The sequence below is a fragment of the Salarias fasciatus genome, chromosome 8, assembly GCF_902148845.1.
Source record: "Salarias fasciatus chromosome 8, fSalaFa1.1, whole genome shotgun sequence".
In the NCBI taxonomy this organism is placed as follows: domain Eukaryota; kingdom Metazoa; phylum Chordata; class Actinopteri; order Blenniiformes; family Blenniidae; genus Salarias; species Salarias fasciatus.
The window spans coordinates 18,885,975-18,913,631 of NC_043752.1; the positions used below are offsets into that span (position 1 = coordinate 18,885,975).

Genomic DNA, 27,657 nt, shown 5'->3' on the forward strand with positions numbered 1-27,657 from the left:
TTGGTGGGAGCCTGTTGGTGCCAGGCAAACTGAACTGTAGCGGCATAAAGTGGACTTTGGATGTCGCCGGGGCCTCCTCAGCCCTCCTCCGCCGCTTCGTAGACACCGACAGAGTCCCCAGGCAGACGGCCACTGACTGCGGTGGGTGCCCAGCCAGCGAAGCGGGAGCCATGCCTGTCCCCGCCGGATGCCTCAGCGAGTCCCCCGCCGCGGCCTTCTCATCCTCGGCCTCGCTTATCCCGCCGCCGCCGATAAACACGCAGCAGCCCGGCGTTGTCACTTCGCTTCTGTACAGCGGCTCCAAGTTCCGGGGCCACCAGAAAAGCAAAGGAAACTCGTACGACGTGGAGGTGGTGTTGCAGGTGGGTGTCAGCGCGGCGGTTCGGCGGAGATGTCAGGGCTATGTGGTGATCTGTCAAACGGGCGGCGGGATGATTGACAGCCCCGGCCTGTCCCGGAGCAGCCCGCCCCGCTAGCTGGGGATGGAGCCGAGCCTCCATCTGGACCAAACAGCCCGCATCAGCCCGAGCAGCTCTGTTTCTGTTCTTTAATCCTCAGAGGCACTAAAATTCTTCCTGATAGATCACAGTCATTTCACATTTTGTGTGAAGTTAATGTCAACACCGATGGCTGCTCAGAATGAAAACATTACGCAGGATTTTAAAGCATATTGTAATGCAGTAAACCCAATGCTGACTGTATGTTTCCTTTGAAAGCATGTGACGATGGAGGATTCCTATTTGTGTGGCTACCTGAAGATAAAAGGCCTGACAGAGGTGAGGCGGTTTGTTGTTTTTAATGGAGGGAAAAACTGTTTTTCTACCGAAAACTCTTGAAAGATGTCTAAAATTAACATTTGTCTTGCATGTGTCGATGTGCATCCATGAATCTCATTGCTTTAGATCTGAATAAATATTTCACGTTAGTGACTGTTATTTTATCACCCATGTAAAAAGGATTAAAATGATGAAACATCACTTCTCTCCTGTATTAATATATCCATAGGTATGAAAGGAGTGGTTCTTATGAATCCCATGTGTTTGTTCCTCACTGTGTTCCTGCAGGAATATCCCACTCTGACCACGTTCTTCGCGGGAGAGATCATCAGCCGGAAACGGCCTTTTCTCACCCGGAAGTGGGACGCTGACGAGGACGTGGACCGTAAACACTGGGTAAATTGAACACCTGTGTAGATGTTTTAATTCATATTGTAGTGAAAGGCTTCATGTACAGCTTCTCTTTTCTGATGTCCTGTCGATTCTTTTTGCTTCCAGGGAAAGTTCCAGGCTTTTTACCAGTATGCCAAGACCTTCAACTCGGACGACTTCGACTACGAGGATCTGAAGAACTCGGATTATATATTCATGAGGTGGAAGGTAAAGATGCAGCTTCAGTGAATGGCGGCCTTGTCCGCTGCTGTACGACTCCGCTGATGTTTGCTTTTCCACCCCAGGAGCAGTTTCTGGTCCCCGACCACACGATCAAAGACATCAGCGGCGCTTCCTTCGCTGGATTCTACTACATCTGCTTCCAGAAATCCACAGCGACGATCGAGGGCTACTACTACCACCGGAGCTCTGAATGGTAACGGCACGGCAGGAATAGTAGAGGAGAGAGACCCAGACACAGGTTTCCGGTTTGATTGAGCTGGCGCCCTTCATTTAGCATTCCTCTGTGGGAGCTTCTCAGATCATAATTAGCAGGTGAATGTGCTCGAGGTTAAAATGTGAAGCTTTCTAAGAAGGAAGTGGAGCAGTCCAGGTTGAAAGACGTGCTCTCGGTGTTCTGCTCCTACTTGAGCTTAAGGTTTTACTTTGGTATTTTTCACCGAGCTTCTGTTTGTGTCAAAACTCTGTGATGTTTTCTAATCCTGTTTTCATCTCAGTTCTCTGTTTTGGAAGAAGATTCAGACATGGTTCTACAGAAAAAAGCCTTTCATACACAGACCACTTGCATAGAATCATCATATGATTCTGACAGAATAAATTTATGAAACAGAATCAATGTTCAAAAGAGAAGAGGGATATTAACAGGAAGCAGTTAACACTTTTCAGAGGCTGATCGGAGAGGAAAGTAAACTTTCTGATTAACTAAACTTCAGTGCTGCTAAATGAAGGAGGATGTAGAACACCTGATATCTTCACCTTAATGTTTTTACTTTTAACTTAAACTATATATCCAGGTAAAGCTTCATGACGACCATTTGTACAATAATTAGAAAAAAAAAAATGTTTTACATCAACAATTCTTACATAATCGTTATTTCGTTGTAAGTTTTATAGTTTAATGTTAAGTTATGGATTGCATGCGGTCTAAAAACCTGAACTCCGATTGAAAAGCTGCCTGATTTATTGGATAAACTGGAAATCGGTGACCGTTGCTCCATTGTGCGGCGTAGAGAAAGTCTCGTATCTCCCTGTTGAGCGCCAGCCGTGTCTTTGTGCCGTACTGATCCGGATCGGCTCAGTCCCGTCTGTCAATCCTCTGCAGGTACCAGTCCCTGAACCTCACCCACGTTCCCGAGCACAGCGCCGCCATCTACGAGTTCCGGTGACCCCGGCCCGGCGTCCGGGATCTTTCTTCTGTTGGACTGAGACTGGAGGCAGAGCAGAGGTCTGTCGATGCTGCTGGGGGGGGAACCGCAGGACCACAAGGACCATCCGGAGCTGGGGTTTATGTGAAACACAAACTTTGACACTTTGTAACGGATGTACGGCGAGACGCGGGACGAGCGAATGTACGGCGGAGATGAAGAGAACGGACGAGCCTCCCTCTCGCTCCTGGAGAAGAGCCGAGTGGGGGGGACCCCTCCAGATGTTTTCAGCTTCTCACCGGGCCGGCGTGACGTGAGCAACGTCAGGAAAACACTCAGCTAACGCGACAAGGATCCCTGCCAGGAGTCCGCTCCCAGGAAAACCCTCCAAAGAAGGAAAGCGTCTCCAGACACTCGCGGCTTCAGGACGGAGCTTCAAGACGCCCCTGAGCTACAGAGACAGTATTTTTAGGCTAAGCTGGTTCTTCGTTTGCCTGCCAAGAGTATATTTTATTATTTTCCTTCAACGCGACGGACACTGAGCGGCACTTTTCAAAGGCTACAATCAAAAAAAAAAAAAAAAAGGAAAAAGTGACAGTAAAGAAGCTTCCGTCTCCCTCGGTGTTCTGAACCCTTTGGGGAGATTTTACTACTCATAGGATTGCCGTGGATCTTGTATTGAGTTACATTTGCACAAAGTATGGATATGTTACTAAAGCGATTGCAGTTGTCGGCGTACGCTCGCCTCCCAGGAACCGCCGGGCGGCAGAAGAGCTTTCCGACTGAATCTGAAGGGTTTCGTTACGCGGAGGCCGCAGAGCCACAACCCTCCTAACACAGTATTTTTCTGCCCTCACAGCATTAAAGCAAAGAGCTTTTTTCCCCTCATCCTAGAGTACCGGTGGCGTCTCCTCGACTATGCAACACTTTGAAGAGAGCACTCTCCCCGACAGCAGGCCCCGGGTCTTCACAGGCAGAGTTTATTCTATCCTCAGAGTATATTACAAAGATCTATCACCACCAGAGAAAGTATTTTTGTTGGATTGTCTACGATAACACTTCCCTCCCTGAACTCGTCCCCGCCTCCATGTGACGGTGCCATCTTTTTAAAGCTTATCAGAGTTGTATTGTAACCGGTTGGAGGTGTGTTTGTCTGAGATTTGGTTGATTGTGTGTGTGTGTGTGTGTGTGTGTGTTTGTGTGTGAACTGAGTGAAATACGGATTTGAAAGAAGAAGACGAAAAAAAAAATCAATCTTGAGTGTGTCTTTCTTTCCCGTTGGTGTTTTCCATCTATCAGTAGTGGGGAGAAACGTTTCCAGCGCCTGACACACTGTGTCTGCCCTGCACTGCCCTCTGCTGGCGGAGGACAGTCAGTGCAGGCCTCTGGAAAGGGAAACGAGACGCAAGACTCAGCCTGTAGGAAGTTTTAATCCAGAAACAACCAAGCAGTTTAAAACAAGGTGGAGACTGTAGTCATTTTCCATAGGAGTAGTTTTATTTTTGACATTTTCATCACAAGTTCTGCAACCAAAACACAGAAAAAGTTAAAATTCAAAGGTTGTTCTGGAGTTATGTTCCCGGCTTGATGCTGGAAAACCAAACCGCTCCTTGCGGCCCCTGCTCTGCCCTGTCGGTGGGAATACTGTTTTGGTGAAGCAGGCTGGAGCTGCTCTGGATCTGAATCTAATCTGAACGATACTAAATCGACGTGCTGCACACCGTTAATCCAGCGAGCTGTCTGGATTAAAGAGCTGCTTCCTCCAAGTGGGTGAAAAGTTAGATCATTTAGGTCAATTATTCATGAAACACACACACACACACACGCACACTGCGGTGAGTCATTGTAGAGAAAAGTAGAGCAAGTTACTTCCCCAAAGAACTGATTACTTTTTAATTATGGTAAATTGAAAAAAGACAATCCTAAACTCTCCTTTCTGAAGTAACTGTAATGAAGAACTGATTTGTTTAGCAAACTGTATTTTTACACTTGATGAAGGTGAGATGTCAGGAGGTCAATAACTTCTAACGATGTGCTGTGGAATAAATGTAATGGAGTAGAGAAACAGTAAATGACTCAACAGCAGCAGCAAATATTTGGCATCAGAGCCTCTTTTAGAGGAGAATGAGGAAACGGCGAGTCTGGCTGGGATGAGTGTAACTCTGCAGCCGAGGCACTGGCATGGAAATATCAGGAAAAATGTACAGATAAGAGAGTATTCACTTCTTTAAACTTCATGTGAAACAGTTTTCAACCACTTGCCTGCTGGAGTTCAGTTTAAATGAATGAGGAGTTTAAAAAAGAAACTGAGATCAGCTCCAAGTTTACCCTCCTTCCTCCTCTTCAGAGCAGTGTGCAACGTGTCCATCACACACACACACACACACACACACACACACACAGCTACATCACATAACGTGTACAGTTAATGAACCAAGGTGGCGAGAGGATGACCCTCGAGCTCCAGATGTGCAGACAGATGTAGCAGAAGCAGCCGGTGAGGACCCCTGCTGTTCGTGTTCCCAGGGGTTCAGTATAAAAGTGTCTTATTCCGACTCGTCTTGGTGAACCGAGGCCTGCAGACCCAGACCCAGACCCAGACCCAGACCCAGACCCAGACTCAGACCCAGGAGCAAGGCCTTGTTGAGAGTTTGAACTGTGACCTTTTGGTCTTGATGGGATTTTGCCTTGTGTCTGACCGAGGCCTCTGTCTGTGCTTCATTCTGTCAAACTGAATGCTGATTCATGATCTCGGTTCCCTATCACTGTTACGTGACTTCTGGGATCCAGGCGAGCGCCGGCTGCGCCCTTTCCTGCCACCGTGTCGGCAGCCAGGCCCCTCTGGACGAACTGCACCCGCAGCATTCTGCTCGAATGTGCCCTGTGTGGATATCTGGGTATGTTTGTATAACCTGCTGGGCAGTTGCTGAAAGCTAGCCTTTCAGGACTGTCTGGTAAACCTGCCGAGAAGAACAGTAATGAATCAGCAGTGGAACTGATGGGAAACGGAGGGGAAGCTGGTTTTTGATCCCTGTGTTGTAGGCATGCAGGGCGTCCTGCAGGGGGCAGCAGAGGCGCAGCTGTCCTTCAAAAGACTCTCCGAAGGTCCACCGTTTGATTTTTCTTCCATTGATTAAAGGGTCAGTGTGGTGCAAAGCAGCCTCGTGCACAGATGACCTCTCCAGAAGAATCCATGGCGTGCGGTGGTGACCATGGCAACAGACAGACAACAGACACACTGTAGTGAGACACCGGTTCTGAGCTGACACATTTTGGTAGTAATCCTGGCTCGCTTTTATCAAAACAGCCCGAGGAGTTTACTTTAGCGCGACCTGAACAATGCGAGACAAAGGCTCCTGTCATTAGCCTGACATTAGCTGACGGCCGTGACACAGTTTTACCAGCTCCAAAACGGCCTCGCTATCAATCAAGTGTCAGCTTGATGGAGGCGTAGTAGAAGTTTCCTCTAAACTTTCAATTGAAAAAATGCGTTTCGAGGTGAGCAGCTTCCTTCTGGAGCTTGCGGGTGCTCCACATGCTTTGTGCTCATTCACTGGATTATAAAACAATGCAATAAACATTTTTCTGCTCCGATTATTTAACTTCGATTTATTTGAGGTTATGTCACGCTGGAGCAAGCAGGGTCCACCCAGGTTTTAGTCCAGAGCTGGGTCAAGACCCACAATCACACACACACACACACATCATTGCTTGTGAGTATTTTTATAGTCGCTTGGTAAATATGAAGTGTGTTCTTTGATGGAGAAAGATAACTTACTCACACACACACGATGACCCCGAACCCAATTTGAACCGGCCATTACGTAAGGCTGCACTCATACATTTGAGATTTGTGTTAAACTGTCCATGATCTCTTGTATCAGGAATTCACATCCTTAATATTGTAGTTTTACATGTCTAACAAAAATGGCCCTGGCCTCTGGAGGTCAGATATAGGGTAGGAAAGCACACAAAAAAATTAGTATTCACGTGATTTTTACGAGCTGCTGTTGCTCCGCATCAGTTTTTTTCATTCCCTTTTGTGGTCTAGGAATAAGGAAATCAGTAAATAAGGAATTTTATTCAACTGTAAGTGCCAATTTTGTGAAGGAACAAGTTGCTGGAGACACCCAATAGTGGAATAATAGCCAATAAATACAAATATGACCGTTTCAGATGTGATAAAGTCAAATTACAAACATTGGTTTTCGTTTGTTGCCGTAATGTGACACTCTGCACATGCATGAGGATGTCAGACTGTGAAAGCAGGTCCCTGCTTGGACAGTCAGACATTCTCATGCATGTGAATTGTGTGACACACTTTTGCGTAATACCACGTTACAGTATGCAGAGACTGCACTTCTTTTAAGTCTTGTCATTCATCCCGAGTGTCTTGGCTTGCGCGGCTCTGAACACACAAAGGAGGACTAAAAACCCGATTCGCTCCCCTCTCTGGACGACATGTCCCTGCTGTGATGGGGCAGGCGGAGGCGTGGTCGGGGAAAGTACAGACTACGCTACGTAGCATCGCATTTTATAGTAAGACATTCCTCTACTTACTACGGCCTCATTGTTTCATTGTTGTTCTATTTTTAATGCGCTTCGCTTTTGATTCAGGAACTGGAGGCAGACTTCTGGAAAGCACTTCAGGGGCGTTCCTATTATATAATTCAAATTTAGCTGGACTTCAGGTTGTGTCACTGTTATAGAAAGCGTAGTGTGTCTCAGTGTTTCAGTCACCGGTCTCCTCGCAAGATCGTCTTGAGGTTTCAGATCCAAAATGATTGATTATGTTTCACCAAAAGCCTGAAAATGTGGCAGCATGTGGAGAGCTAAAGGCCTCCACACACTACAGGATGATCAGGCTGAATTTTGCCCCGATCTTCTCCTCCCGATCGAAGCCGACAGGGTTTGATTGTCGGGAGTATGCAAATGAGTTCGTGTCCGATCTTCGTGTGGTGTGCAGTGTGTTCCCGAGAGATTTTTTCCGGTCGGAGCCTCTCGGGAGGCGTCGGAAGGGGAGATCGTAGCTAATGAACATGTTTAATATTTCCAATCGCAAATCCTGTAGTGTGTGGAGCTCCGAGAGGCGCCGATCAGCTCAGACTTGACCTGTCCACACCCTCGAAATAAAGCTTCTTGATTGGGTGAACAGCTCCGTCTCACCAAGGTGCTGCTGCTTAAAAAAATCCACTCACAGCTGTCAGAGCTGGATGAATATATGTCTGTAAAATATATTCACTATATGACAGTGAAACAGAAAAGCCAGAGCTCCTAAACTCAGCTGTACAGAAAGTGATGGCTAATCCAGTCACTCCTGGATGAACTGGACTTCCTCCATTCAGACCCAAACTCTGATCTAATATCTGCATCTGCCAGTCCTGCAATAATCCCAATGTTTTAATTAATCTCCGTTATTAACCATCACGGAAGAATGGGGAAGAAAAAATAATTATAATAAAAGAAAAAAAAAAACTTTCCTCTGACTCCGTGCCTTCAGAGACAGGCGGACTATAATGAAACTGACCTAATCAAAGCTCAGCGTGTTTTTAATCTGTGGACATAAAGTATGATTTAAGATATTTGGTGATTTAAAAAAAGTAGCTTTTATTTGACCCGGTCTGCTGATAACTTTATTCTACTGCTGCACTCGGGACTCAAAAGTAAAAAAAAAAACAAAACAAAACAAAAAAACACACACAAACAGATTAGCTAATAAGCTGAATTATTACTGAATTTGGAGGGTAAATTATAATAAAATGACCTGAAACTATGTTTCCCTCTTCTGTACTGGAACATTTAAAATTTCTGACAAGGTGCTGACAGTCCGTGCTCCGGGGGGGGGGGGGGGGGGGGGGGGTCTGCACTGAAGGAGCGATACCGATGTGAATGAATGAACTGAGGGAATGAATGAGTTCTCCACTTATTATTGAAAGTGGAGATGAATGTAAAAACAGCAATGAAGGGAAACAGCACAAAGTCACGTTGGACGACGCGAGATTTGGAGGAGTGAGGAGCCGATTCTCGGCTGAAGAATCTGCTGGTGTGTGTTCTGCTCCAGAGCGACACACACACTAGAAGATCAGGAGAGGAAGATCGGGTGCGATCTGTCCTCTGCTGTCTTGTAGTGTGTGGTGTCTGAATCAGGGAAGATTGACAAAATCCTCTAGTGTGTGGCGGGCTTAAGACATACAGGACCAGGGATAAAGATCCTCGGTCAGAGTGAATCCATTAGTATTGTGGTTGTAGGAGTGTGGCTACATGGTGTTTTTAATTAGGAATTGGTTTAATCTGAATTAAATATTTATAATAAATATTTATAAAAGAATTGTTCTTGCCCAATATTTGTTGTAGATTGAGAGATACAGATTTATAAAACATGGTGAAGAATTGTTGTGTTAACTGCACCAACAGTGTAGCTCCACAGTCTCACTTGTCTAGGGTTGCCAACTCCCAGAGATTGAAATAAGGGATACCTCTCGCGGGCAGCTGAAAAAAAACTGGGTTTTTGTGGGGTCAAAAACGCATATATAACAGCATTTTGCTACAGTTATACCTATTACAGACTATAAAAACACATTAGGCTACTGCATTACACTGACAGTAGCAAGATTGTAATAACTCATGATCAGCTTGATCAGTTTGTATTTGAGGCCTACAGTGAGACAGTTATCATTCAAGTATCATCATCATCATGGACAGCAGCTCTCAGCCACTGCACCGGACGGTAGAGCAGCTCAGCAGCTCCTTCAGAGGAGACTGAGACCCTCAGAGCAGGAAGGAGCTACCAGGCCTCTCATCCCCACCGCTGTCAGGCTGTACAGTTCTACTGTGTAGAATATGAGCAATAATCCTGGACATTATAATATCCTGCACCCCTTTAAGAAATTCAGCGACACTTTATCATCCATTCACTCTGCTAAAAGATATTGTACATATTATCATACTGTATAATTATATATTGCATATTGTATTGTATATTGTATATATTATATATTTCCTGTTATATATTTTTTTAAGATTCAGGTTGTCCATACAGTCAGATCTTCATTGTCTTTAGCTTCTATTGTCCATCCTAGTATGATTTGCACTATAACTTGTTAATTATTGCACCATTCATTGGTTTTGCACCCTGCTGTGGGTTCTATGAGCCTATACACCTGTACATTTCTCCACTGTGAGATTAATAAAATCTTTTATTCTATTCTGTTCTATTCTATTCTATATTTATCGCTAAATGTGCAAAATAACATCAAACAGCTGCTGTCTCTTCTGGATTTTAACATGTTCTTTTTTTATTTTCAACTAAAAAAGTGCAAAATCAAAACTGAAAAACCTCCTGAACAAAAAAACCAACAAGGTGCCGTTTCTAAACTGAAAACACTCCACAGTCTGCAGCAGCAGACACAAATCAATGAACTGAACATGATATATCCGATATGGAAACGGCACAAACTTACATGTTTCTGGAAGCCATGCTGCTGCTTTAATGTTTTGATTTACTTCTTCCCATGCGCTCTGTGACCAAACTGACTATTGGCCAATGAACTGCCGTAGCCTACTAGGAACGGTCTTTTTTTGACCAATGAGATCAGAGTGATTCTGTGTTGTCGAGCCATCTCTGTCAGCTCATTGGTTACAGAACGTCAGAGAGCCGGTGAGCAATTTACCGTAAGTTTTCATAAAAAAGCGCAAGTTCCATTGCTCACGTTTTGACTCTCACAAAAATACGGAACAAAGTGTGTTCCTTTTCAGCTCAATACGGAACGCACACTTTTACGTCCAAATACGGAACAATTCCGTTTTTCAAGGAACGTTTGGCAACTCTACACTTGTCCTTTTATATACCGAGCAAGGCTACTGAACCAGAAAGGAAGAGAAGAACGCTGTTGGCTATAAACAGAATCGCCGACGATACCAGCGAAACACCGGGGAGACTGTGGCTGCCGAAATCGGACAGACGGTCTGGCGTGCCAGGCTATGAGCCTGGTCCTTTAAGCGTGGTAACAAACAAGCGCTAGCAGGCGAGCTAACGCTAGCTTGTTAGCGTCTTCGTTTTAATCAAACTGCGTTCGTCAAATGAAAATTTTTAAATAGACACCTTTTATAGCAGCATTTGTACTTAGCAGGAGTTTGATGAGGTAGTGGTTCACATCTGGGTACCCAGACTAGGCCATTGTTTTGGATTATTTAGCCAAGAATCAGCGGTGTGCTTGAATGGACACAAATCTAGCCCGACGATGTGCAGCTTTGCCTTATGTCTTGCTACAAGTTTCAGGCTTCAACCCGTCCTGATACTGGTGAGCCACACCTGGCACCAGTGACCAACACTGAACTTGCTCTACAACACAACAAAACACTAAAAGTCTGAATAACTGTACAAATGTCTACTGAGAAGCCCTGACGGTCTGAATGTTCCACATTGTTTGCCCCTCTGTAGTGGTAACTGAGGCCGATCACGTGGTGCGTGACGGCACGCCGATATTGAGAATACGAGCCGAAACGCAGACCGTGGACCGCCATCTTGGAATATTGCGCCATCATGACGGAGCATGCGCAGAACGACCAGAAAGAAGTCGCGCCAAAGGAGAATAAACCCGCCAGTCTGTTCGGATTTAAACTTAATTCTAAATCAAGTTTTCCAGCGTTTACATGGTCATTTTAGAGCAGAATTAGGCTCTGTTCAGATTTACAGAGGAATAAAAAGTCCCATGTAAACACCACGAATTCACTCTGGAGTCCCTGTTTGACCCCTCCGGCTCTGTGTCTGCCTGCAGGTGTGACTGTGAGCGTCTGCTTTTCCTCCAGTCGCTCCAGATTCCACCCTCATCTGCAGAATCGTGCATCTGAGGTCAGTCGCTGAGTCTGAATTATGAGTGTGGGACCTGGCTTCACACATGGGCCCCTGTGCGGCCCCCAAAACCCAAAATATGATGGACGGACGGATCAGATGGATGGATGTCGACTCACGTTAACTCTCAGCTTTGAGATTTTTCCAGAACATTCATGGTTATGAAACTACAAGGATGTTGCAGGAGTTACAATAAAACCCAGCTCTGACACATTCCTGGTTTCAATTGCAGACAACAAACTTGGAATGCAGGACTTTTGTTCTGAAACAAAGGATAAGTCCAATGAGAATCGTTTTTAAAGCCAACAGGTCTGTTAATGTAACCGCAAATTAAGCATCTGAAATGCTGAAAAGCCTCCCGTAAATGATAGAAAAAACTTGGTTTAGATGAAAAGCTGTTGCTGCCGACTGTGTAATCCAAAGCCAAATTAGGGTGGAGGATTTAATGAGTGGGTTCGATGTGATACTCATACAAGCGGTTATAATTTAGTTGGAACATGACTGAAAACAAAAGGAAGAATTTAGGTTATATAACGTTAAAACTTGGCTCAAGTGTTGAGTGAGACATCTCCAAATGCTGCATTGCATCTATCTAGATCAAAATAATGATTCAAACACCACATTAATTTCAAACTGCAATTGAAAACCATATTCAGAACCATAATATTGTGGTTCTCATATTAATTTGGATTTGTTCGTCAGCGTTCTGTGTTGCATAACCACAAGCAGATGCTCTTTATTTCCCCTTATCGTGAAAGATCAGGTCACTGACACACGGTGCAGGACTGACAGCTTATTCCCTGAAAGCCTCACCAACAATAGGCATAAAGGAATCACTCATGTCAGCTCATTAAGAAGAAAATATTCCCAGATTGCCGCTGGGATGTTTCTACAGTGAAAGGAAGCCGTACTGGCAAGAAAGGTGTCATTGTGCGATTGTTTATCTGCCGGGGATTATCTCAGATTCCAGAGCGCTTGGCCAACAATAACAAAGAACCCGAGTGCCAGAAGTTGAGTGATAACATCGCTCACAGGCTCGTCAGTTTTTTTTTTACAATGAACGCTGCAGGTTTGGTAAGCAGCCACCATGAAAAGATAAATCTAGCGCTCGGCCCGGCATATCTACCTCCGCTGCCCTAAATCTGTCATGGCTTCAGATTAGCCCAGCGCTCAGATCTTCCCACTCATGGTTACATCACCTTCCTGTCACCGCGCCGGTCTGGTTCCTCCAACCAGTCGGTTCTGCCTCGTCTCTTCCTGATTTCCAGCGTGTAGCCGTCCTGTCCCACAGAACTGGCAGGAAGCTGCGATGCCACAGTTTCAGCAATTCATTTAAATTCAGCCAGTGTTGTGAAGCTGCGGCGATCGGGCCAAATTCCAAAGGTCGAAGATTGAATTTAAATTAATTTTTAAAAAGTCCAGAGTCGCAGCTTCCTGGAGGGAATGATGAATGCTTTAGTTATGGGCTGAAAACTGCCTTGAAAAGAAAAAGAACAGAATTTTAAACATGCAACTCAAAGGTGTGATTATTTGAGATTAACTGAGGAAATTTTGCAATTAATCACCTGCTGAAAAAAAATGCAAACTCCCAAATCTGACAGGAGACTGGCTGATATTTGGGGCAACGGTGTGAGCAGCTGTCGACCGTGACCGCGACCGGTGAAGCGTCCTGAGCCAGGCTGAACCCTGGTGAGTCCTGTTCTGCTCCTCGGCAGCAGGTCACTCTGGGTAATGGTTTACCAGCATCTCAGTCCACACCGAGGAAAACTTGTTCAGATAATTGATGGCTCTCATCACGAGGCCTCACCTTCTGGAGGAAGTCTCTGTTTCATGCACAACTCTTCAGTCGTGACACATAAATGACCTGGAGCTGAACAAGAAGCGGCTCCATGTATGGCTTTAAGACATTTTCTTACATAAAGGAGGAAGCAACTTCAGAGCTGGTTTCATCTGGATGAGTCAAATGCAGCAGTGTAACCTTTGTACAGACATGAAATGTAGATCTGAATGTTTGCGGCATTTCGCTTGATAGTTAATTTTTATTACTGTTGAGTCAGGGTGTCTGTGAGACCTGTGAAGGTTCCTCCAGCAGCTGGACAGTCTGTTGCACCCAGGCGTCTGTAGGGAAGAGGACCTGGCTGGAGGCTGTGGTGAGTTCAGGTGTGTTTGGTAACAGCTGGACGGTCAGCGATGAGTTCATGGTGTCTGTGTGGGTAGATGGGCGTTCTGTGGTGAGTTCGGGTGTCGTTGCTAAAATGGGGCCAAAGCATTTAAACTCTGTGACCTCTGTGGCGACGTGTGGTATCACTTGATTCAGAAGGCAGACAATAAACCTTCATATCTTAAAGGTTTATGTTTCTGCTCCAATAAATGCAGTAACTCTGAGACTTCTTGAAATATATCCATGGTGATATAATGTTCTAGTTTGGTTTTGGGCTGACAGCAGTTCAAATAATGACAAGGCAAGTTTATTTTTCTTTAACTTAATTTTTTTTTTTTTTTTACTTTTTCCAACAATCATAAAACAAAAGCACAAACTAAATCAACCGTATCCAGTCTGGGAGTCACAGCTCACACCGTCCATCCAAATTTACATCTGTGAACCAAGTCCTTCTGTCCTTTTCGTGGCTTCCCACACAGACATAAAGCTAAAATTCAATGATACATCCTGGTGCAAAATAAAGTGAAATGTCCCAGAACATCTCCTACAGTCGTTGCATTATGGGTGCTTTGACAAACTCACCCTGATAGCGTGGCTGACACAGAGGACGCCGTATAAGTGTTTATTCTGAATTAAGTAATTCAGGATTGTATCCATGAGCTTGGTGTTAAGATGAAAAACAGAGGGTTAAATCCTCTCACGCCGAGGTCTGTGAAGCGTTGTGATTGGACAGGGGGCGGCCGTGACACGACGTCTCCCGGAAATAAGCAGCGTTTTTCTCGTCTTTCTTTCTCGAATAACTTTGACGCTGCAGCTTTGAAAATGTCCACGTTGTTAAGCGCCTGTTTCACTATATCCAATTCTTCTCAAACTGCCGTTAAATAAATCGTCTCCCTACGAGTCAAAACCATTGATTGTGTAAATAATGGATACAACATGAGGCTCGAAAACATGAGGCCGACCCGGAAGTGTCCACCAGGGGCTGGCTCCAAAAAGGCTGTGACTCCATAGACTCCAATTCAAAATGAAGCATCAATTAAACTGGATCGGCTGAGTTTCTACAGCTCAGAGTTGTTTTTTTCATTGCATTTCATCGTCTGGAAGAGAGATCAGGTGGTCCATCTGAAAATATATTAATACTGAATTTTAGATAGAGCGTTAAAGTTTTCATCATGAGGGGGCGTGGCTACTGGATTGACAGGTCTGCTCTGGAACGATTGACAGATCCTTCTTGGTTTTCAGGAGGTTTGCATTAAGGAGCTGACATTAAGATGAAGTTCTCCTACAACTGTCATTTTCCACTGTTACTCAGTTTGCTGACCAGTTTTAATTAGTTGTTGATTAATTTTAACCGTGACTACCGTAGTTCCTGGACTAACTCCTCAAAAAGACCCTCAAAGGATTCTATTATCCAGTTTATTTGCATTTGTATGTAGTATTAACAGTAAACATGATGTGCTGTGTTCCCCCCAAAAATATTTTTTTCTGAGGTGTAGTGTCCTGAACATGAGGTTTATAAAACTTTAAGCGGCACCGGGTTTGGTTTTCCTGGCTCTCGTCGGTGCTGCTTGGTTCTGGATCCGGTAGCTTTGTCCCTCCTTATCCAGCCTCAGGCTCGGGGCTTCGCTCGCTAACCACAGCCGAGCCGCAGCGTCACGGATCGGTTCGGAAATCCACTGGCTTGAAGGGGCGGAGAGAAACCCAGATGGAGGGAGGCTCCACCGCTGGCCGCACCTGGCGACCCGGCGGCGCTTCCCTCCATGAACCCTCCAGCCTGTGAATCCCCGAGGAGAGCCAGGATCCTGCTGGCTGCCGGCGCGGTGCGGCGGTCGATGTTCCCGGTGTTGCTTGGGGACCTGGTCAAATGCATAAACACTGTAAACGTTTTTATTGACGAGTAAATGATATGAAACACCGTGGAAGCAGTTCACAGCAGAACATCACATGATCACACGACGCCGCAGTCCTGGGCTCTCAGTCAGCCCCGCCCCTTGCAGCTCTCTGGCCCCGCCCCCGTCTGTCTTTCTTCCATCTCTGGCTCCAAAATGCCATCATGTCAGCCTCATTTGATGAGAATAGAAACAAACGGGTGACGTCACCAATGGTTGCCACTTGGCCGAAACGCGGACCGAGGACCGCCATCTTGGAAACTGCGTCATCACGACGGCGCACGCGCAGAACGACCAGAATGAAGGCGCATCTAATTAGCATATAATTCTGCTTCCGAAGGAGAATATTCCCACTGGGCTACTGGGATTTAAACTTGATTATGAATAGAGTTTTCAGGTGTTTACATGGTGATTTAGAGCAGAATTAGGCTTTATTAGGATTTATAGAGGAATAAAAAGTCCCATGTAAACACACACACTGTCTCGTCACTGGTTGATCTCACATGCTTGTCTCCGGACTGTTGCAGTAGTTCTAGGATGGCCGTGCATGTGGAGAACATGCAGACCTCAGGCGGAGCGGCTGGTGGCCTGGAGTTGACAGCAGCGGTGGGACGGTCTGGATTCTGTCGGCCACTGCCGTGAAGGGAGTGTCGGCGGTTTTGGTGTGCGCATGAACAAAAGGCCGAGCTCTGGGGACTGTGGGAGCCTGAACAGCAGAGGGAAGGCCTGGCCTGCTGTGTGTGTGTGTGTGTGTGTGTGTGTGTGTGTGTGAGTGTGTGTAGACTACAGTTCTGAGGGCACAGTCTGTGGTTAGTTCTTGTAGCGGTGTTTCTTTTATTCAAAAGAGAGAATGTGTTGAGTAAGAATGTCAGTTCAGTACGTCATTCCACATCTCTATTAGATCCATGAAGGAAAAGGAAAGTACTATGGAAACTATGCAATTAATCACCCTTTGAAAATAAGCAAACTCCCAAATCTGACAGGAGACTGACTGATATTTGGGCCACGGCGCGAGCAGCTGTAGCATCCGGTGAAGCGTCCTGAGCCAGGCTGAACCCTGGTGAGTCCTGTTCTGCTCCTCGGCAGCAGGTCACTCTGGGTAATGGTTTACCAGCATCTCAGTCCACACCGAGGAAAACTTGTTCAGATAATTGATGGCTCTCATCACGAGGCCTCACCTCCTGGAGGAAGTCTCTGTTTCATGCACAACTCTTCAGTCGTGACACATAAATGACCTGGAGCTGAACAAGAAGCGGCTCCATGTATGGCTTTAAGACATTTTCTTACATAAAGGAGGAAGCAACTTCAGAGCTGGTTTCATCTGGATGAATCAAATGCAGCAGTGTAACCTTTGTACAGACATGAAATGTAGATCTGAATGTTTGCGGCATTTCGCTTGATGGTTAATTTTTATTACTGTTGAGTCAGGGTGTCTGTGAGACCTGTGAAGGTTCCTCCAGCAGCTGGACAGTCTGTTGCACCCAGGCGTCTGTAGGGAAGAGGACCTGGCTGGAGGCTGTGGTGAGTTCAGGTGTGTTTGGTAACAGCTGGACGGTCAGCGATGAGTTCATGGTGTCTGTGTGGGTAGATGGGAGTTCTGTGGTGAGTTCGGGCGTCTTTGCTAAAATGGGGTCAAAGCGTTTAAACTCTGTGACCTCTGTGGCGACGTGTGGTATCACTTGATTCAGAAGGCAGACAATAAACCTTCATATCTTAAAGGTTTATGTTTCTGCTCCAATAAAATGCAGTAACTCTGAGACTTCTTGAAATATATCCATGGTGATATAATGTTCTAGTTTGGTTTTGGGCTGACAGCAGTTCAAATAATGACAAGGCAAGTTTATTTTTCTTTTATCTAATTTTTTTTTTCTACTTTTTCCAACAATCATAAAACAGAAGCACAAACTAAATCAACCGTATCCAGTCTGGGAGTCACAGCTCACACCGTCCATCCAAATTTACATCTGTGAACCAAGTCCTTCTGTCCTTTTCGTGGCTTCCAACACAAACATAAAGCTAAAATTCAATGATACATCCTGGTGCAAAATAAAGTCAAACGTCTCCTGTAGCCGCTGTATTATGGGTGTTTTGATAAACTCACCCCGATAGCGTGGCTGACACACAGGACGCTGCAATGAGTGTGGTTACATGGAGTTTTTAATTTGTAATTGGTTTATTTTGAGTTAAATAATTGAGAATTACATCCATGAGGTTGGTGTTTACATTGGAAAAACGAAGGAATTAATGCTCGCGCATAATTAGCATATGGAGAATAAATCTGCCAGTATGTTCAAATTTAAACTTGATTATGAATAGAGTTTTCAGGTGTTTACATGGTGATTTAGAGCAGAATTAGGCTTTATTAGGATTTATAGAGGAATAAAAAGTCCCATGTAAACACACACATTGTCTCGTCACTGGTTGATCTCACATGCTTGTCTCCGGACTGTTGCAGTAGTTCTAGGAGGGCCGTGCATGTGGAGAACATGCAGACCTCAGGCGGAGCGGCTGGTGGCCTGGAGTTGACAGCAGCGGTGGGACGGTCTGGATTCTGTCGGCCGCTGCCGTGAAGGGAGTGTCGGCGGTTTTGGTGTGTGTATGAACAAAAGGCCGAGCTCTGGGGACTGTGGGAGCCTGAACAGCAGAGGGAAGGCCTGGCCTGCTGTGTGTGTGTGTGTGTGTGTGTGTGTGTGTGTGTGTGTGTGTGTGTGTGTGTGTGTGTGTGTAGACTACAGTTCTGAGGGCACAGTCTGTGGTTACTTCTAGTAGTGGTGTTTCTTTTATTCAAAAGAGAGAATGTGTTGAGTCAGAATGTCAGTTCAGTACGTCATTCCACATCTCTATTAGATCCATGAAGGAAAAGGAAAATAAGGAAGAGTGGAAGAAACATGTAGCGGTGAATCACAAGAAAAGCTTGTATACTGGTAATGATTTTTTTATGGTTTGAGTCATGTTTATTGTAAAAACAGCAGTCAATTAACACATCATTAGCCTGTGGAGTCATGAGTGTTTGAAGTAAACCATGTGTGACGTCCTGCCGGCCGCCGGTTTGTATTTACACATGAAGACTTCCTTCTGGAGGACATGAAAGAAAACACACTAGACCGTTTCTCAGAAGTCACTTTTCCTCCGCTTCACGTCACTTCATGTGAAATCAGGAGACACGACGCACGAGAAACACCAAATCACTTCACACACTACGCAGAACCTGCATGTTCTCCCTGTGCCTGCTCTCGTCTTCTCTGGTTGAAGAATTCTTTCCGTGCCTCTCCCTCATCTTAACGCTCTCAGGCCGTTAACTGGAATTAAGGCGCCGTTTCCTTGTCTCTTATCTTTGATGCTCTAATCTCTGGTTTGATACGTGATAGCAGACCAGACTGAACACACGTCACAATCAAGCAACAAAGACCGGGTCTCGGGTGCGTGGGTTACGTTTCCACTCAATAAACCTTAGAGCGATGCGTGTCTTCCAGTAACGCCCCGTCAGACGCTACGGGAAATCAAAGTTTGGAGCCGTGCACCTGGTCGATTTCTGACCAGTTTCAGGGCAAAGGGAACAAAGAGGCGATTGTGCAGCCGGCTCAAGTCAAACAAACCTCCGCCGGGTTACGTGCCGCGTGGAGCGTTCCGGTGAGGAGCGCGCCTGCTGGTCCTCAGGAAACGAAGTAAATTGGAATGAGGTGTGATGGTCTGTGAGGCCGACATGATGCCTCTCAGGAATCCACACGTACACCAGCCACAGGGAGGCCTGACTAATACATGTTTCATGTTTCATAATTGTCTTCAATTACCGAAAGAGGAGCTGACATAATAAAAAAAAAAAAAAAAAAAAAAATGTAAAAAGGCATTGCGTCCTAAATCAGCCTGTGAGATAACAACCCCCAGTAAAGCGGATTTCGTCATGAACGCGTCGTCTCTGCTGGAAGTTCCCCAGATGTTTCATGTTGCAGCTTTCCTGGTGTTTTGTTTGTCAGGGCACCAAGTTCTCACCCAAACAGCCGCGCTTTGTGAGCTAAGTGCAAAGAACACAAGCTCGGACAATGGGAAAGGACAAAGAAAAACATCTTTTCAAAACTGTGACGAACGTGACGTCAGCCACACACCGTCTGGCAGCTGCGCTTCCTGTGTGGCGAGGATCGGCCTCCTCTGACGCCACTCTGAAGCTTTCACACCACGTGCTTCCTCCTGGAATCGAACCCGGTTTACGCATTACGTAACCGGATGCGCCGGCTGCCTGGCACTATCAGTTCTTGTATGGAAATGTATATCTTTCACGCTTCGCGCCAACAAACACCTGCACGCTTCGGCGATGGCATGCGGAGTTATGCAACAGGTGACAGTCAGGTGTCTGCTCTGTATCCGGGATTAACTCGCACGGCGCTAATCTCCCGGGATCCACAGAGATCAGCAGGTATTTTCAGAAATATTCCGGCTTTGAAAACGCCTGGCTCAGCGTAATGGATGTGGAACGCCTGCAGGACTCAACTGAGACACTAGTCCCTTTAACGTGAAGGCGACGGCTCGGTTTTGAGTTGTTCCGTTCAAGCATGCAGCTGTGTTCACTTCTCAGTATTTTTTGGAACTAATTTGCAGAAATGGAAAAACATTTGTTGGCGTAACCTCATCGCTAATGAATTGGTCATTTTCTGAATCGCCGCGGAGCATCGCCACGCCTGAACCCATCCACCCTATTCTGAAATGTAAAAACCATCTTATCAGGCAGAAGCTGTGTAAACAGCCGAAGCATCGCAGACAGATATAGCTCCAGTAGCCAAAATAAAAGTCTTTACTGAAGAAACCTTCTGCGAAATTAAATTAAATTCAATGCTTAAATGTGTTCGGCTGAGGAAACACCTCAATGTTACCCGCATCTGCCGCTGTGTCAGATTAACGTTAATCAGCGTCAGCTTGATTGAAAACAGGCAAATCGGGTTTTACAGTCTTTTATTCTGAAAACTTTCTGCCCCCCCCCCCCGAAACATTGACAGGAGCCCTCCAAGCTGCAGACATCAGCCTTTCACATACCAGCGGGTGTAAAGCGGAGCCAGAGGAGGAAACTGCTGCAGCCTTTCTGGGAACGAGAATAAAAATGATCATAAAGGCCAGGCTGACGGAGCAGCGATGCAGATCAGATAACACAGTGTTTGTGTCACAGGCCGGCTCCGGGGATGAACAGGTTCCTGCCTCCAGCACTGACTGAAGCAGATCCACCTTCGGATGGAGGATTTTAAAGTCCAGTTATCATCGAGGTGCTTTATTAGCCCTGCAGCTCACATGCAGCACGTTTAATCCACTTTTACCAGGGCAACGACCTGACGGCTCGGCCTGATGCTGCCGCTTTATTTTACCAACTCAGCCGCATCTCTGCATATTTACCTCTTCAGATGAATGTTTTTGATTGATGATAGTTTTAAACTTCACCTTTTCTTTTCTAAATTTACATTTCTTGTTAATAAATATAATAAATGAAGCCCACACACACACACACACACACACACACACACACACACACACACACGTCCCTCATATATGCTTCAGATCGACTCTGAAAACTCTCCGAGAGAACGCTGTGATCTTAAATAAGAAGAATTTTGTTACTGAGATAAATCTGTCAACAGACCAGATTGAGATTTATGTCCGGGTGAGATGTTTTCACCGCGTAACCAGACACACCTGGAGACGTGAGGACGAGACGAGGACTCGAACCATCAACCGGCGCTTCACGTGTTCCCGCTCTACTCCACTGAACTTGAACTTGACTGTTATGTAAGAATCGTACCGAGCAGCTGACACACCGCCGCCGAACGATTGTCATGATGATTCCTCGCCTGTAACACACACCACACACACACACACACACACACACACACACTTGTTTGGATGAGTGAGTTAAAGTAACAACAAGCTGCCGGTGAAAGAAAGATAGATCTCAAAACCCGAGGAAAGATCTAAAATGATGCTTTTAATGCTGAAAAAAGTTATTTAAATAAACTTTATCTGGTTGGTGAGAAAATGCCCGGACAGCTCGTGGTGACAGCGAGCTGCAGGGGAGAGAATGAGGTTTTTAACAGACAGGAATACGCCCCACCCTGAAAATAACAGTCACTGCATCACGAGCCGGTGGACTGGCGAGCGAGACGTCACGGCCCCGTGTAGCGAGGAGTCCATGTGAGCTCGCACTCTGCTGCCCGCTGGCCTGGGTGGCCGAGCGGCGTGGGGGGGGGGGGGGGTCACGTGTACGAGCAGGTCGCGGCCCGGCGTGCTTTCTGCCCTCCTGCCTCCAGCAGGTGTCTGGGATCGGAGAGTCCCGGCGCCCGTGACCGCTCGGGCCTCGTGCAGCGCCTCTTGCTCTCAGGTGCAGACGTCCAGACACAAAGCCGGACTGTCCCGACCTTTCACATCATTACGCCGCGTGCAGGTCGCGTCCGTCTGTCCGTCTGTGTGTGTGTGTGTGTGTGTGTGTGTGTGTGTGTGTGTGTGTGTGAACGGCGCTGGCATCACTTCATAACCTGGCCCGGCTGATGAGCGATTGGGAGAACCCCCGCTGACTCCCACCCTTTCATGCAGTCCTCACTTTGAAGATACACCTGCTGCAACACGCCCTCATTCCACACAAACACACATACTTGGCCATTTAGTAGGCTTTTCACAGACACACCTGTACACACACGCACACGCGCGCGCGCACACACACACACACACACACACACACGCAGCTCTCTGCACCGGTGCCTGATAAGAATTATTACTGTAAGATGACAAATGTGAAGTGGGAGCACGTGCAGCGGAGGGGCGCCTCATCAACAGCAACTGGGAACCCAAGAGAACAAACAGCAGCGAGTATCCACACCGGGAAGCAATGAGGAAGCAGGAGCAGCTTTTCCCATAAACCCCTGCAATAAACGCCCGCTGCATGAGTAAACAGCTCCCAGCAGGCCGCAGTAAACCTGCATCATTTATCATCAGCAAAAAAACACACCGTCGACAGTATTCCATCAGCAATCAATGCTTCAATCAGCAGGAGCCTCTGGGAACTGCATCGTCATGAAAATCTGGTTTAATTGTTCGTGACTGTTTAATACAGATGCTTTCCTGTCAGCCGTTATGTAACAGCCATGTGGCTGGTGTTATTGTTCGACGCTGGACCACTTCAATCATCCAAAGAAGAAAAAGGTCTCCAAGAAAAAGACATGAAAAGACGGGCTTTTTCCACTGGTCGAAAAAGAGAAATAAAAAAAATGAACTTGTCCCCTTGTCACACAACACAAATAGATAAATTTGACAGATTTTAAGATTACATAAGAGATTCAGTTCCTTGTTGCTGATTATGTAATAATGTGAGTCAATGAGGTGAGGACTAATGATAAGATATTATGAATAATCACTTACATGTTTAAATCTAATTGAAGTAAAATGTGTTTAAAAAATGACAAAGCAAAATTTGAAATTAGTCTCCTCTGAAAATATACAGTTGAGTTGTTTTGACTTTGCCTGAGGGCCGGTTTGACCTTTGACATGCCAACAGGACACCAGACACAACCACACACATTCACATCAAGGGGCAATTTTACAATCTTACCTGCAACTCTTTGGGCTGTGGGAGGAAGCCGGAGCCGCCGGAGGACAGGGAGAACATGCAAACCCCACAGAGGACAGCCGGGCCTTCAAGACTCCCAGGACCTGAAACAGACCTGAGCTCCTCTCCTTTACAGAAAACCTCCTGCTGACACATTTCTCCTCTTTTAAATCAGACCTGAAAACACGATCATCTGCTCAGACCTTCCACTAAACAGTAGCTTTAACTTATCTTATTACCTTTATCTTAATGAACTTAGACTCTATTAATTATTCCTGCTTGTTCTTATTCACTTTGTTGCACTGTGAGTTGTTTTGTGTCTAAATGCTGCAAATATAACATTTTGTAAAAACTTGTGTGTAAATGTAAACTCTCTTATATTCTCTTTTTGACAGATTCATTTTTCTCTTTAGTCTGACTCACACCATTTCCCCCTCCCCGCTTACTTTGCCAGGGTTTGCTTTGGATTTTGTTTTCAATTCAAGTGAATAAACTGAAATGTGCACATTGAAAACACATTTCCCCAGAGCAAACAATGAAATATGCTGCGTTAAGATTAAAAAAAAGAAAAGTTGCACTTTGCATGATAAATAAACGGAGATATATATTTTTCGTTTTAAAGTACAAAAAAAGTTTTGATTGATAACTGTAATTGTGCACGCATGTTTAAAGCTGATAAATAAAATAAATGGTATAAATTATATTTCTTACATTTTCAGGGAGAAAAAGAATAAAATTTGATGACTGAAAATTGAAGAAGGTGGATACATTTTCAGACACGTTGAACTGAATATATGTGTTTTCTGTGTGTCTGTGTCTAAACACTCACAGAAACATTCATGGAATTAGATTATTTATTAATCCAGTAAACACTTCGTTTTTATATTTCTGTTCATTTGTGTTAACGTGTCTGGAAGAAATGAACAAACAATAAAGAATTTTAAAAATAGCAATAAAAAGAATAAAGAAAGAAGCGGAAGTTTGAAAGAAAAATAGATTTCTTATATTCGAATCGAAATTGAAAACAAAAGTAAATAAAATAAAATAAAATAAAGTCCCGGCAGAGCAGAAGTCCTGCAGACTAAGGTTTACGTGACGTTCTGAAGGTTTTCTTTTCTCCCTCTGCAGCAGCAGTTTCCAGCAGACGTAGCAGTACCGGTACCGGTTCCGCCGCATTCTCTCACCCAATTACCGGGATGCGCGCATTGCGTGGCTGCGCGCCGCGTGCGCGCCGCCTCCTCGTGCGCGCCGCCGCCACGCCCTCCGGGCCTGCTGCATCTCTGACCGCACCTGGCAGGTGTTTTTTCCCGGACTCCTCCTCCTCTTCCTCCTGCCGCCGGTATAAAGCAGCTCGCGCCGGGCAGCGGAGGCACATCAGCCGCAGACTGGAGGCCAGAGACCGACAGCAGCTCCTTCCTCCTCCTCCTCATCTTCATCTTCATCTTCATCTTCGTCATCCTGAAGAGCCATGATCGACCAACGCTTCGTGCTGAGCGCTCGCGTGCTGGGCAGCGTCCACAGAGACTCTCCAAAACTCAAGGTACTGTCACGCTGCCATCCGCTCTCCTGGAGACTGTTTTTTTTTTCTCTCATTCACGCTGCAGTTTTAATTGATGGTAATTGACTGTTTTTTTTTTTAAAAAAACTCTCTTCAGATGTTCATGGTTTCTGTGCTGTGGTCGGATGAAGCCGAGGTGATCATCTACAGGTCTTTCAAGGATTTCAAGACCTTTCATGTAAGTCAGAGAAAATCCTCCACGCTTGCTGATCTCTTACCTCCTCTCTGGATTTTCCTCCAGAAATGAAACGTTTGTTTATCTGTTTCTCCCCACAGGCAGATCTGAAGAAGAGGTTCCCCAACCTGAATCCCTTCAAGAAGAACGACAGAATGATCCCAAAGTTCAGAGGTGAGATTATCTCGGATAAACAGGAGGCGGACTGGAGGATTCGTTTTGTGCGCGGTGACTGAAAACCTCCTGTTGTTGTTTCTCCAGGGAAAGCCAGGAAGAGCAGCATGCCGCAGAAAGGCTCCAGGAAGTCGGTCAACAGGATGAAGTTCCTGGAGAGCTACTGCGAGAAGCTCATGAAGTGCGCCCCCGATGTGACCCAGAGCTTGGAGGTGTCGCGCTTCTTCAACGCCAAGGACCACGACGTGCAGTCGGACTTCACCAGGAACAGGTGGGTGTCTGGCTGACCGCGAGGATCTGACGGAGCAGGAGGGGGTGGAGGACTAACCGGGCTGCTTTCCGCCACAGCGTGGTGATCCTGCTGTCCGAGGAGCTGTCCGGCGGGGCAGGGGGCGGATCCTCCACCCTGCAGCCCGCCAGCACCGTCACCCACCCGTTCGTCACGCAGACCTACCGCTCCGTGGCGCCCTACGAGACCAAGGACACCAAGAACCGCCCGTTCAAGGTCGCCCTGGACGAGAAGCTGGACGTTCTGATCAAAGACCCCACCGGTGCGTCCCGAGGCAGTGCGCCTGCTCAGGGTTTCAAACCCCCGTCTCCAGATCCGCTCTCATGCCGAGCTGCTTCCTCCTGCAGGCTGGTGGCTGGTGGAGAAGGAGGACAAGCGCCTGGCCTGGTTCCCGGCGCCGTACCTGGAACTGTGGGAGGGAGAGGAGGACGATGACGACGACGACATGTTCCTGAGCGGAGGTAAGACGAGGTTCCGCCCTCACACGACGAACGGCGGGGGGTCCCGTTCAGCCGGGTGGAGTCTGGGTGTTCACGCCGGCGTCTCCTCCTCAGGCACCCTCTACTGTGCCGTGAGAAGCTACTCCACCACGAAGGCGGACGAGGTGTCCGTGCCCATGGGCGGCGTGGTCGAAGTCCTGAGGAAGTCTGACAATGGCTGGTGGCTCATCAGGTATGTTGACCTCGATCGCCCGCCGTGTTATTGACAGTGGGGACAGGAAGCCAGGCTGAGCCGGGGTTTCATTGTGTATCCAGAAAGCGAGGGATTAGATCTAATTACCTGTGTGATGTGTAGGGTACAGCTAATGACAGGCTTCAATGACGCTTCCTTTCTCTGCGTTTCCTGTCCTAGGTTTAATAGCAAGGCAGGTTTCATTCCTTCGATGTACCTGCAGCCGTACAACAACCCGCGGGCCGGCGTCTACAGCGTGAAGCGGACGCTGCACAGCTCCGCCCTCAACCTGGCTTCCGGCAGGAACTCTCAGGCGTCGTACTCGCCCGGCGTCCGAGGGGAAACCGGGCCGGACGACGTCTTCCCGTCGCCGTCCAGATACCAGCCCGGCGCCGTGTCGCACCTCCACAAGGCCCGGTCCCTGGAGGTCCTGTCCGAGCCCTGGAAGCAGCCGGGCGAGCGGCGGGACGCCCCGGCGCCGGAGGCCGACTCGCGGCGGATGAGCAGCACCAGCGCCGAGACCAGCTTCTCCGACTTCTCCCTGAGCAGCGACGACTCCACGGGCCAGCGGCGAGAGGCGCAGAGCTCCGGCGCCCAGACCGCCGCCGCCACGCCCAGGGTGCCTCCCAGACCCAAGACCGAGGAGATCCTGACCCGCTGCACCACCCTGACCCGCAAAGCGGCGCTGGCCACCAAGGCCAGGCTCCAGCTGCCGTCTGACGGCGTCCACGCCCGCTGAAGCGGCTCAGGAGTTCAGAATCAGACTCTGGTTTCTAGAAGTACTTCAGCTCCAACACGTTTAGTCTCCGTCTGGTTTTTATTCTTTTTTTAAATAAATTATTCTCTTGATTAAAGATAGAAGCGACGGTAGTGTGGATGAGACTTAATGTCCGCTGAATACAGGAAAAAAAAACGACGCCTCAATGTTGAATTGTCGATCAAATGTAGCGCCGCGTCTTCACTTTTCACCCATGTTGAGATTATTGTAGCTTCAGTGAAGCATTTTAAAGAGAAATGGGCGAAGCTAAAGCGTTCACGTTCCTCTCAGCCTCCGGTCGAAGTCCTCGGTTCTACTGCACTGTATTGTTTCAACTTTTTACATGAATGCATTAATATTGTCTTGGCTTTCAACGTTAGGAAGGCATTGAACACTCGCACCTTTAGAGTTTGCTAGTGTGTATTTTTCTTTTTTTTTACCGCTGGATGTCTTCCCTCTTCCCTCCACAGCCAGGATTCAAAGCTCAGAACTCAGGGTTGAGGCACCGACTCGCCACGCTTCTCACACATGTGCGATTAGTCAGCCTGTAAAGCAATTGACCTTGTGGCCCTTGGAAAACCGCCTTTGTGACGCAAGTAGGAGCAGCAACAACAACAACAATGCAGAGCCTTTAGTGCTCGGCCTCAGGGCCATTAAACAGGCGTTTAATTAGCTGCTGATGTGGGGCACGAAGCCTTCCGGGTGTGGGAAATGAGAGGAGCTTCGTGCAGGTATCCTTCCTAAACCTGGCTCTTTTTTTTTTTTAAATGGTTTGTTTTTGTAATCTGTTGTTTGTGTCTTGTATCCTGTAAATGTTCATATATTTCCACAAGATATCTGAAGGTCAATAAAGCCTGATTTTGCACTTCAGTGAGCAGCAGTCTGTCATTCATGAGCACTTTATGAGGGGTGTGTGTGTGTGTTTGGATTCGCATCACTTTTCAAGTCTAACTACAAATGGCATGAGGTTCTGGCAGAAAGGAGTGGAACCTTTCCATTCATGCATGTTTTCTTTTTTTTTT

The 27,657-nt window shown here is 46.6% G+C and overlaps 2 protein-coding genes across 2 annotated transcripts; both read left to right on the forward strand.

Annotated features, from left to right (window-relative positions):
- Positions 1-3,722, forward strand: LOC115393610 (glucose-induced degradation protein 4 homolog). The gene is made up of 6 exons (XM_030098691.1): positions 1-362; positions 717-776; positions 1,065-1,172; positions 1,275-1,376; positions 1,454-1,584; positions 2,491-3,722. The coding sequence occupies exons 1-6, from the start codon at positions 171-173 to the stop codon at positions 2,552-2,554; spliced, it is 657 nt and encodes a 218-aa protein (XP_029954551.1). The 5' UTR covers positions 1-170; the 3' UTR covers positions 2,555-3,722.
- Positions 3,723-24,401: 20,679 nt separating this feature from the next.
- Positions 24,402-27,483, forward strand: noxo1b (NADPH oxidase organizer 1b). Its single transcript, XM_030098395.1, has 8 exons — positions 24,402-24,550; positions 24,666-24,746; positions 24,845-24,917; positions 25,005-25,188; positions 25,266-25,468; positions 25,554-25,667; positions 25,761-25,878; positions 26,059-27,483. Exons 1-8 carry the CDS (start codon positions 24,479-24,481, stop codon positions 26,615-26,617), a joined length of 1,404 nt encoding a protein of 467 aa, XP_029954255.1. The 5' UTR covers positions 24,402-24,478; the 3' UTR covers positions 26,618-27,483.
- Positions 27,484-27,657: the final 174 nt, after the last annotated feature.